Below are 13,072 nucleotides of genomic sequence, written 5' to 3'. Positions count from 1 at the left end.
AGATCTCTACTGGTAAACTCAGAACCTGTACTGTTTAAATGACCGTTATATCTTATCTCTGATTCTTTATTATTGTGTAAAGGTTCTATAGCTGCACCTAGTTCTTCCTAGATATGCTCACACTTTTTAGAGACGGCTAATTTAATATATGCTCCTTTGCCAGTATGATGCAGGATTATCTGTACTTTATGTCTCCTGTCACTGTGAAGTTAGCATTAAAATCACATTTACATTGGACATATACATCAGATGTTTGAATTTAAATATATTTTATGTCACAGAGATCAATGTGCTTACCTTATGGTTGTGGTCAATGGCTCAGTTTCTGGCAATGAGGATAGGGACGTCTGAGAACAAATGCTGGAGAAGCTGCTTTTTCTAGGACTTTTAAAGGAGCCACCAGCAAACTCATCATCAGAAGAGTTGTCCTCAGAAGACCCCAAAATAAACCGTGAGAGGGGTGGCTTCTTCACATGCGATTTCCTAGGCTCTGCCAGACTTCCTTGCGAGGGGGCAAATTTCAGCTCTTTCTGCTTTGGTTTTACAGGAGATGGAATGACTAGTGGTAATGATAAGTCCACATCTTGTGCTGGCCCGGAGGGGATGGTGGCTACTTGTGTTCCTGGGCATTCTTCTGATACAGATGGGCCAGCAGCCTCCTCTTGTTGTGTATGTTCTTTGTCTACTTCCATGATGGTTTCATGGGTATTATGAAGTGACCAGAACTTCTTACACTTGATCCTCCTTCTTGTATTCCACATTAACCATGCCAAAACCAGTACTGAAGATAAGACCCAAATCACCATTCAGAAACCTAGAAAACAACAGAACCATAAGGCTACACAGTGGATACATGGAGGTCTACATCTATCAAAGTGTTTTACTGCTTTTTATTTTATTTTTTTATTATCTTTTATGAGCTTCCGTTACAGTGTTGGTGCTACATCCTTCTTGCATCATAGCAGAAAATCTGTCCAATAAGATGACTGCTTTTTTTTAAAGCCACCTATTAAAAGGAGTCCGTCCACCTTACCATGATACCTTCATAATAAATGCAAAATGTCTATACTCCGAAAAGAAAAGAAGCATCTGGAATAAATGTTGGTTGGTTGTAAATATTTTATTGTTAATTAATTTACCTATATTTGCTCTTATTAGTAGCCAATAGGTAAGAGGTGCTCAAACACAATCCTCAAGAGCTGCAAACAGGTCAGGATTTCTGTCTGTAGAAACAGGTGGGATCATTACTAACGCATTGAAATAGATTAACTCATCTATGCATTATTAAAGAAATCCTGAAACCGTGACCTGTTGGTAGCTCTTGGGCTCTTCTGCCTTAGGCTATTTGTTAGGTCTATGCTAAAAAGAAAAGTAGAACTGAATAAAGATGATCAGAATATAATACACTAGTGATGTTAATATAGGTATAAAATCATGTATATTATGTGTACAAACAAGTAAACGGATGTCAACAATTCAGCGTTCATTATGGAAAATGATATATTCTAGAGCACCCCTGCTGTTAATTCATTTTGATATTAGAAGTCACTTCAGATTTCTGTCATAATTTTACAAAAGCGCTCAGCATACAGCCTTATACATTAAGTTACCTTATGGTCACATTACTCTTTGAAGGCTTCTAATATCCATTATGCTTTACAGTATGGAGTGCAGTTTCCCACATAGTAATAAAGCATCCAGAAAAGAAAGTGTGTAGAAATTGATTTAAGCAATGTTTATAGTCTACGCCAGTGATGGACAACAGACGGGCCTAGGGTCGCATGCAGCCCTCTGAGCATTCGCCTGCGGCCCTCAGCTTTTTCTTTCTTTATGCCTCCTCTGTCCTTTTCTCAGCTATATGCTCCCTCACATTGACTTGTTAGATGTGTTTACTAGAACTCAAAGGTTCCCAATCTGTGTGGCGCGGCTCCCCAAGTGGTGCCGTCACAGCGGTGCTGTGACCAGGGCCGGCGGTGCGCAGAGTAAGCAAGGTTCGGGGTGGCGCCAAGCCTGAGACGTGCTCCCCTCCACCTGTCATCCCCCGTTTGTCCACCAGTCGGCCAAGAAAAAAAAAAATACTTTCAAATACGGCGGCGCCCAGGACCCGCCATCCTCCTCCCTGTTCTCTTCTCACTGACTGTCAGGCGTGACGTCATCACATCTGACATTTTCAGTGAGGAGAGGAAGAAGAAAAAGAATAAAACAGAAAAAAGAAGGTGAAGTAAAAAGTAAGTAAAGGAAAGGAGGGCAAACACTGTCATGAAGGGCACAGTATGATGGGAGATACATACTCTGCATTTATTTAAATAGCCTTTTTGTACAAGTAATTTTTCTTCCTTTACCAATAACTATTACCGCCTTTATTTTAAACTTATAGCTGTACATCATGATATGATTTTATCATGTGCATATTTTTATGAAATGGTTTTAAATCTATGGAAAGTCAATGACTGTTTCTCCCTGTTGCATGAGTTTGTTACATACAATTATGATTATTTGACACATGAACTTAAATCAGTTTTTGAACAGCACCTAACGAAGCTCAGTGACTGATTTGAAAAATATTTTATAGAGAATATGGAGAAATTTGTATAAAATCCAAGACTTATTCAGTACAAAGGCCCCATCTGAATTTACTTCTATAGAAGAAGAAAAACTCATTGAGCTCTGCTCTGACAAGTCTTTAAAAGTAAAATTTAGCAGCATAGGACTTGAATAGTTTTAGATACCTAATAAAAATGAATATACAATGCTAAATGCTAAAGCCCAGCCAATCCTCGTTCCATTTGTGACAACATATCTGTGTAAAGCTGTAATAAAAAGCAAGTACTGTTCAAAAATCAATGTGGAACAGGAAATAATGGTGGCAGTGTCCAGGCTGATCCCAGGGTTTGAAAAGTTGTGTAGCGCACAACAGGCGCACACATACCATTCAGGGGAGGGCTGGCAAATTTTTGCCCAGGGTTCACGTATCGGCTCAGCAGCCTATTAGAAACATTTTAAAGGAAAAAAAATGCAGGTGACCCAGCCCAAGATAGCCCGCTATGGGAGCGGCCCGGGGGTCAGATGCCCCCCAGCCCAGCCTGCCCCTGATCCCATTATAAATAAGTTGGGTACTTTTACAACATTCTTTAATAACCAAGCACATTTTTGTACTGTTATTTGTTGTTTTATTTTGTTTGATCTTATTCCTGTTAATGAGTGTTGTAAATAGTTTTTTTTTAAAGAAATATAATTGAAAACAAATATATAAATATATATATATATATATATATATATCTCAATATTTTTTTTCCCTTGGATTTATTTGTATTATTTTTGCAAACGACTTAATAAGTATTTCTGTCCTGACCTAAATACTTATTACATTATTTGGACCCAACTGCTTAAAAAAAGGGACTGTTCGGTAATTATTTTGGCTTAGGGGTGCCTTGAATAAATTATGGAGACCCTAAGGGTGCCTCAAACTGATAAAGTTTGAGAACCACCGATATAGCTAGTAACTCTTGTTTATCTTATACTATAACACTGTAACACTTGTTTGTCTTACATTAAAATGTCTACAGATTTCTCATTATAGAGTGGTGTCTTTCTTTGATTACATTTTTTTTTTAACTTACTACTGAGATTAAGGGACATGTGCGAACCTTTTGAAGGCTAGAGGGCCGCACCTGGGGCCCTTGAGGTGTATTAGGCTGCCTATCACTGGTCTATTACCTGGTCTACTCTAATAACGGCTTAACAGGAGCATCTATCAGCATATGTTAGACAGACAGAACACACTGACTGTGAAATAAAATCATTACAGAAATGCAAAATAACAATTTCTTTATGTACATCTCTGTAAAGCTTTCTTGATGTGTTGGACATTATGTATGGCATAATGTACTCCCCTCTGTAACTTAGAGGTCATTGAGGAGTTCTGTGAGTGGATAAAAGCACAAGCAGCAAAGCAATGTGACCTAATAATTTATAGTAAGTACTTTTGTTTTGTTTTAGTATTTGTTTTCTTAATATTTAACATTGCAATGCTGGCATTAGAAGGCCACAGTCACAATACTGGCTATGCATATATTAACATCACTTGTTTTCTGTATTATGATCCAATGATAGGTGTGCTGGCTAGATCCACTTATGCAAGTTGCTAATGTGTAATTCTGTAACTGTATAACAGTAAGAGTAAAAAACTAATTGTAATGTACAGTTTGTAAAACATACCTTTCTTCAGAAAACCAGATATAAAACTGGACATCTGCCTTGCTATTGTTAAATATGATTTTTTGTTAAGGCCTCATAAGGCCTTTGTTCAGCCATTTTATTGTAACTTGTATAGAAATATTATTTGCTAGAAGAGATTATTCATTTTTCTGTTAACTTGCAGTTTTGCAATATGTGAGCCTATGGCCTTGAAGTTGAACTAATAGGGAACACCTGAAGAATGTAACCAGTTATGAAAACAATAATGAGCTTCATATCCAGCTGGTAGTATGGGAACTGTATCCATGGTGTTGCACATAGCATATCTCCAACTCCCCTTGAGATAAGAAATAATAGGCTCATCTGTCCTTAGAAGGGGGAGAAAAGTAAACACCTCAAGAATACGTGAGAAAGTTAATCAGTAGCGCTTCTCATAAACTAGTGGTATAAACTATTGTATGCATATGACGTAGGATTCATTTATTCAGTAGCCTATAAAAACCTGTATCTTTGTATCAATAAACTAGAGAATATTCCTTGTATACAGAACTTGGTCTATGTCAATTCTCTCCAGCTGATTGAAGCGCTTCCAGATATACTTGACACCACAGGCAGACTTGGGTCAGAATTCTAGATCTAACAACTTGGAGGTCGCCACAGAGATTCGCTGTCCAGCAGGCTACAAGACAGACAACGGAGGTTTCCCAGCACATTGAACCCCAACATCCGCGGTCAGTAGATTTCTACTCGTTGGTCTTCCTAGTCTGGGTCACCTCATGTCTGTCTGAGGCACCTGACACGCGAATTTGTGAGTCTCAAGTATCATCTGATTAATATAATACAGTATTAACCCAATTTGTTTACTGTAATTGTATTGTTGATTAGATTTTTGAAAGATGATTGAATTTTGAGTGCATGTGTTTGTACCTATGTATGATGTATAAAGCATAAAAGTCACATAAGACATTGATCAAAGAAGCATGTAATGGAATAGAGGGATTTAGAGAGTTATTGTTTTGAACATTGAGTGAACATTTTAGACACCATCCCCAGAGGTATATCAAAGAAGGGAGATTCTGTAATCTGCCCAAATTGTGTAAGAGAGATTTCCAAAAGACCTTCGTCCCAGATACTGTCAAAGAAGCTATTTAGCACGGACATCCAGTACAAGGAGTCCACAGAACGGGACGTCCAGTGCAAGGACAACCCACAGAAACTAGATAAGAGTCCCGATTTGGACTCAACAGAATACTGTCAATACGAGTAATATAGATAGTAAACAAATGACAGCAGCTCCCTCATAGATATGATGCACAAAGACTTAAGGAAATGGGGGAGTAGAAGGTCTGCAGGGAATTTTTCAAGAAAGCGGGGATAGCCAAAGATATGTGTGGATGGAGAAACAAAGGTGTTGCAAGTGGTAATGTGACAAGAACAAAGGGGTATTGAGATCAAACCCCAAGAGATTGTTTGAGGTGGCACAGGAAAGTTAAGAGATCTGAAAAGTCGAAATATATGTGGATATGCTAAATGCATCGGAAGCTGAATAATGAATCAAGTAGGTTGTATATTATAAATGTATGTTTGATCCTGTGCAGCTGAATAAGTGAAATGTGCCCCTCCCTTATTCTGTGTAAATGATTTCAGTGTGTTGAGATAAGAAGCACACTGTTTTTTGTTTTTTGACAATGTATGTAAAATTGAAAAAATGTGTCCGGAGTGCTGATTGATGATAACATGTTGAAGCTAACTTGTATTTAGTGTAATGCTGGGACTTGTAGTTCCACAGCAGTAGGCTGGAAGATGTCAGTTAAGTTTTCTTTCTCTGTATGTGAGTTTTGTCTCCGTCTTACTGCGTGTGAGAGAGATCCGTGATAATTCACATTGTTTGTTCTCTGTCTTAGTGCTCTATAAGGGAGATGTTTGATTTACTTTAAATCACAATGTTTGTCTGTCTTGTCCGTTTTTTACAAGAGACATGTTTCAAGGTTGAAAAAGTTGTACATTCATTGCTTAATGATAAGCTTTTAAAAAGATACAAAAGAAGTTTTAAAATGTTTGGTCCGATTGCACGGACAAGATTGTAAATAATGTACATTATCACTATAAGTACTAGTGTCAGAATAAAGCTGGCTGGGATCCAACAAGCCGTTTCTGTATTTGAACAAAATAATTTTGTTTCTGAAGTTCAGAAATATAGCTTTCTCTTTAATGAAGTTGAGAATTGTGGGAGTGAGCTTACATGCTGTTTTTATCTGTGTTAAAATGGCGCTGATGAATGTTCTCAGAAATCAGGAGGGTTTGTTATGCCTTTAAAGAAATGTTACGAGATAAAATGTCGTCTGTGAGCGAGACTTAAGTGAATATATTTTTACTTTGAACACGAAAATCACAGAATCTAGAAATATGTGTGAATATTTGGTCACGGGAGAGAGATTTTGTTGAGAAAATGTTGAATGATTTACAGACACAATGTATTGTGTCTAACGAGAGTACTCTGATTTATGAGACAGTGCTGCTTTTAAAATGGTTGAATACTTGGAACCAAGATTCCAGATTGAATGTTTCTAAACCCGGAAATTTAATTAGTGTCATTTAAAAGGGCTGTACTAAGAGATGATAAGAAAGGAGTGGCTTTGAACACTCGCCCAGGTCTCGTCACTTTGACATTCTCTATTTGTGAAATTAGGGACTGCCCCTTTGAGGAAATCAAGGCATGGAACGCATAGCGTCACAGTTAAGCTTTTAGCAGCTGTTCACTGGTTACCTGATAACAGTATACACGCATGTTACAGTTACAGTAATTCCTAGTAAATAAATGTTAATCTCTATGCAAAAGTTTTTTTATTCACAGGTCTCCAGCTGCAAAGACCCATTAGGCAATCCAGATTGCATTGATTTAACTTCCAATGCACCATCTTTGCACCACAACAAACATAAGTATAAACTAATGAAGGATTTAAATAACGTAAACTCTTCTGAGTAATGATTACCTTGTTTTGGAAAGAGATATTAGAGTTTATGTGCTATTCGCATAGCAAATGCATGAACTAGGTGGTTTTTCTGTATGTGCAGAAAGCAAAAGGTTTTTATTTGTATCCTCATTACAGTTTTGAGTAAATCAGTGTTTGTAAAGACATTTACTGCCCTTATTTACTGTGCTATAATTGTCATATACTGTAAATAATTCTTTTTATTGTGGGTATGGTAATGCATTGATGGGAATTCTATATTTTTACAGAAATGAAAAAGATTTAAGACTTTAAGAGCAATTGTATGTGCTCCTGCATTAGCACTTCTGGATCATAGCAAGCCATTTATACTCTCCTCTGAGCAGAACCAAATGTTTAACCAATTTTAAGCTGAAATAACTTCAGCGCCAGCACTGGCTTTGCCAGATTATGACAAGCCTTTCACATTATTTTGTTATGAAGTCAGTGCACATGTACAAGGAGTACTGACACAAATACATGGTCGCAAGCTAAGGTCACTTGCATACTACTCTGCTTTAGTGCTTGAAAAGAGTATAGATATTGTGCTAGGACACCCAGTTACCTTAACGGTATCGTACGTTGTGACAGAAACCAAGCACAAGCAAAACATTTGTTACCGGCCAGATTTACTAAGTATGAAGATATACAGCACAAAGGACATTCCCTCCTATTGTGAAATGAGTGACATATAACACTTGCCGAGCGCACTGTGTATTTTCTTCCTCCCTTTCCTTTTTTATTAGAAGACAAAAAAAAAAAAAAGGAAGCACAAGAGGCCCCAGAGCCTCTCATGTTCACAGATATATGTTAAGACCTTCAGACAAGGGGAATCTGAGTAAACTGTATTTTAAGTTTTTTAAAGGTCCAAGGGAGACCAGAGAGGGGAGTTCATTGATATTAGCAGGAGGAATATAGATTGCACGTTATTTTCCTTTGCTGTGCGCTGTAGATGTGTACTAGACTAGAAAGGAAAGCCAAGTTTGGAAGAACCAGACTCAGGCCCATAGTAATGTATAGATCATTATACATAATTAGAAAATTCTAATATGAAAGTTTAACCCAACCAAATAAAGAAAAGAGCAACCCATGACTACAGGGGTTTACACCCAATGCAGGAATGTGTTTGTGAGTATTGTGGCCCAACACATTATTATATACACTAATAGAACTGATGATGTGGCTTATTAACAGGTTATTTAAGCTAAGTGTTTCTCTTCCAGAAGAATTAAAGTTACCACATCTGTCTTAACCGTTGTACTGTACACTCCATCTAATGAGTGTAAACTTTGTGGAACTCAGAAACCAAGAACCTTTTCCTTGGATTCCACATGCTCCTTACTGAAGCCTATCCTAATGAAGTAGCACTGCTTACTCCCAGTAACGTTACACTTAAGCAGTGCACAATGTTGAATCCTGCTGCCTTATTGCAGCAAGTTTCAAAAGATGGGAGAAGTACCTGTATATATTGGGGTTACCCTAGGGATTTGGGGGAATTCCATTCCAGCTTGAACAGAAAGAAAGGAAAAAAAAAATGCAAACAAAATTTTTCTGAACATGATTGCATAGAACTAATGAAACAAGAATCTCTGGTTTTATCTCACATTAAAGATAAACCATTACCAGATGCAGACATCACTCTTTTTGTAGATGGTTCACACTATCACATAGATCCTGTCCCGTATACAGGGTGTGCTGTAACCACACACACAGAAATAGTGATTCAACAGACTCTACCGAGTCACATGTCAGCACAAGAAGCTGAACTAAAGGCCCTGACACTTGCATGCATATATGCAAAAGGACAAAGAGTAAATATTTACACTGATTCAAGTTATGCATTTGTAATTGCGCATGATTATGGCCCTGTATGGAAAAGTAGGGACCTTATGGGTTCAGCAAGCAAACCAGTCAATATGATGAACATACCAGGGCACTGTTCACTGCATTCCAGCTGTCCTCCAAACAGTGATGAAGGTGAAGACACACACAGAGATACTACCCCCGAAGCTAAGTGAAATAGACCAGGCCGCACGAGAAGCCGCCATAGCCCCAGTACCCCAAGGGGAGTCTATTTACATGGTGACCCCCTGACCCCTGTTTGACCAGAGCACACTCCAACTTATGGAAAGACAAGCAACAGAAAATAAGAAAAAGACTTGGGCAATACATGGAGCACTAGAAGTGCAAGGAGTGGTGTAAAGGTCAGCGATTGTGTCTGCCAAAAGTAGTTTATACCATTATGGCCAATATAGCACACGAGAAAGTGCATCTGGGAAAAGATGCTATGGTTGTACTCACTAGCAGCTTATGGATAGTACCAGGGTTCGCCCAAGCAGCACAGTCGTTAGTGGCAGAATGCCTAGTCTGTGCACAAAGTAACCCGAGTAAGTCTGTCCTATGGAAAAGCACACCCCAGACATAATATCCCTATAAGAGGATACAGATAGACTTTATAACTTCCCAAATGCTCGGGCTTTGAGAATGTGCTTGTCTGTGTCAACTTCTTTAGTCACTGGCTGGAGACATGGCTGTATAGAAAAGCAAATGCTAAAGCATTATCCAAGAAAATTGCGAATGAGGTAATCTGATGATATGGTGTACCAGAGGTCATTGTAAGTGACAGAGGGATACACTTTACGGGGCAAGGATTCCAGAAACTATCACACCCCCTACAGATCCCAAAGTTCAGGATGTATGGAGCGCCTTAATGGTACACTGAAATTGAAAATGCAGAAAATAATGGCTGAAACAGGTCTGCCATGGATCTCATGTTTACCTGCACTCAGTAAAAAATACTGCTAGGAAAGACACAGGTTTAACACCATATGAGATATTGTTTGGCACAGCAAACAGAACAGGCTGTTATTTTCCATAGCAACTACACCATGTATATAGTGATTTGTTGAATTATGTTGCCTTATAATAGAAACAACTAACTGAAATACATGGTCAAATATTCTCCTCCATTGCAAACCCTAATTTTGATACAGGTACCCATAAACTGCACCCTGGGGGGCTGGGTGGTCGTGAGAAAGCACATCAGGAGAAGTCTTGAACCCAGATACAAGGGTCCTTATCAAGTCCTGTTGACGACTCCCATGGCAGTGAAAGTACAGGAAAGAGACACCTGGATTCACGCATAACACTGCAAAGTCTTCAAATCAGGGGAGTCTTGTTCTGATAAATAGAAATGACTGTCTCATTGTATTGATATGTCTTGCCAGAATAATTGTGACTGAAGTAGGGATTAAGGCCTCCCTAACCCAGTATGAAACAGACAGTTAAGTGACATATTGCCTATGCCACTGTGAGAAACATATGGGAAGGAGTGCTCAACAATTTGCACTCATAGTAGAGTAAACTCTGAAAATGTCTTTGTGCAGATGCATAACCTCATTGGTAAAGTTGTCAGTAATGATTCATGTTGGATATTGGAAATATTGGCATTAGTAGCAAATGGTTTTGCAATCCTGTTGATCGTATAGGTGATAATGAAACTAAATATATGGCTGATTAAGAAGTTACTGACACTTGATTGTTGTCTCTCCAAAAAGGGAACCACTGAAAATCCCGAACCTCTGATGATCACAGAAATTACTTCTGAAACCTGACCAGACTATGAGTGTCATGAATTATTTGGACTAGCAAAGCCAAAGAACTGCAGAGTTTGCAACAAGAAACTACTAAAGATTGAACAAAGGACATGCAAGGCCTGCAGAACTACTATAGACTCATTAACTACCTACTAAGAAACCATCTTTTAAGAAACCATCTTTTAAGAAACCATCTTCTAAGAAACCATCTTTTCTAGACATGGACATTTGCCAAAATGCATCTCCTCATAAATCAAGTTAGGACAGGGAGGATCACAGGCTTATTAGTGGGGGATGAGTTGACAGATTCCTAAGGGGACCAACTCTATGCATGTGGCCTCCTACATGTGTATAAGTACCTGCTTATTAAGAATGTGGTTCTATAGATAGGATTAGGTAGGTAGGAGGAGAAAGGGTCGAAAATTGAATAAAAGATGGGAAATGTTAAATATGATTTTTTGTTAAGGCCTCATAAGGCCTTTGTTCAGCCATTTTATTGTAACTTGTATAGAAATATTATTTGCTAGAAGAGATTATTCATTTTTCTGTTAACTTGCAGTTTTGCAATATGTGAGCCTATGGCCTTGAAGTTGAACTAATAGGGAACACCTGAAGAATGTAACCAGTTATGAAAACAATAATGAGCTTCATATCCAGCTGGTAGTATGGGAACTGTATCCATGGTGTTGCACATAGCATATCTCCAACTCCCCTTGAGATAAGAAATAATAGGCTCATCTGTCCTTAGAAGGGGGAGAAAAGTAAACACCTCAAGAATACGTGAGAAAGTTAATCAGTAGCGCTTCTCATAAACTAGTGGTATAAACTATTGTATGCATATGACGTAGGATTCATTTATTCAGTAGCCTATAAAAACCTGTATCTTTGTATCAATAAACTAGAGAATATTCCTTGTATACAGAACTTGGTCTGTGTCAATTCTCTCCAGCTGATTGAAGCGCTTCCAGATATACTTGACACCACAGGCAGACTTGGGTCAGAATTCTAGATCTAACACTATCTAGTACTTGCTGCTAAAATGACTTAGGCCAGGAATTGAGAAGTATTTTAGACACTAGGGGCTAGATTTACTAAACTGCTGGTTTGAAAAAGTGGAGATGTTGCCTAAAGCAACCAATCAGATTCTAGCTGTCATTTATTTAGTACATTCTGCAAAATGAGAGCTAGAATCTGATTGGTTGCTGTAGGCAACATCTCCACTTTTTCAAACCCGCCGTTTAGTAAATATACCCCCAGGAGTCTAAAAATGTAGTCCGCTATTAAATAGTGGACTGGATCATATAGCCCACTAAGCACTTTTACCTTTGCATTTTGACTGGACCAATATTATGCAGTATGTAGCACTTAACCTCATGTATCAAACTTCTATTGTCCTTTAGATTGTACACATGGGAGCAGGGCCCTCTTACCTCTCTGTCTGTATTTCCCAGTATTGTTTTCTTACTGCGTTTGTTCCCAATTGTAAGGAGCTATGGAATTTGCTGGTGCTATATAAATAAATAATGATGATGACCATAAATATAGCCCCCACCTTTTTTTACACTCAACCCTCTTGTATACATTACTCCCATTATTACAACCCCCTTATCTGGACTTTTAAAGAATATTATCTGCATTGAGCTTTATTTTATATTCCCGAGATGAGATTATATAACATAAAATGTCTGGATGTAAGTATGTAGCTTTGGCAAGAGGGCCTAGAGCCTAAGAGAAGGTGGTTGTAGAGAGGAGACAGGTATGTCTAGGAGGTTTAGGAATCCCTCACAGATAAAGTAAATATATTTGATATTGGTTAAGAATAAATTGATATGACTACAGTTAGGAATGGACTACAAATTCCAAAGTGTTCAAGGAAAACGATGGCAACCAGACAATATGTCAAATGTTTTTTCCAAATCCACCAAAAAGAGAGGATGTTTATGGGCACCACAGGATGTATTACATGAATTGTCTCTACAACTATCAACGATTTGACAAGTGGGGATAAAATCTGACTAGTCAAAATGTATCAATGCAGGAATTCATACACTGCAGATCTTAGGGTATATATTGACTCATATAAGCCTAATGCTGGGTAAACACTATAGGTTTTTCAGCCGATTATCTGGCTAATCACACGATAAACAAGCATTCGGGCCGATATCGCATTAGTGTGTACGGTCCAATGATGAACGGTTCTCGTTCCAAAGCACATAGTATTGTTTGATTTGATTCTTAAACCAAACTAAAAATCTTGTTCAACAATGGAACAATGTTGTTCCAGTTCTG

The 13,072-nt window shown here is 38.2% G+C and overlaps 1 protein-coding gene and 1 long non-coding RNA gene across 3 annotated transcripts in view; one reads left to right on the top strand and one right to left on the bottom strand.

Moving 5' to 3' along the window:
- ACACB (acetyl-CoA carboxylase beta) overlaps positions 1-13,072 on the bottom strand; it is a 115,191-nt gene that overhangs the window by 91,835 nt on the left and 10,284 nt on the right. For both annotated transcript variants that reach the window (XM_075214207.1, XM_075214217.1), the window contains exon 2: positions 298-814. In XM_075214207.1, the coding sequence (XP_075070308.1) occupies positions 298-806 (509 nt within the window). In that variant the 5' untranslated portion in view covers positions 807-814. The remainder of the gene's footprint in view (positions 1-297; positions 815-13,072) is intronic.
- LOC142159392 (uncharacterized) lies at positions 6,530-11,707 on the top strand. The gene is made up of 2 exons (XR_012692948.1): positions 6,530-8,315; positions 10,181-11,707. It is a non-coding gene; the product is annotated as an uncharacterized LOC142159392 (long non-coding RNA).

The sequence above is a fragment of the Mixophyes fleayi genome, chromosome 1 (assembly GCF_038048845.1).
Source record: "Mixophyes fleayi isolate aMixFle1 chromosome 1, aMixFle1.hap1, whole genome shotgun sequence".
NCBI lineage: Eukaryota > Metazoa > Chordata > Amphibia > Anura > Limnodynastidae > Mixophyes > Mixophyes fleayi.
The sequence above is the reverse complement of the archived record's forward strand: the minus strand, read 5'-3'. Positions and strand labels throughout refer to the sequence as shown.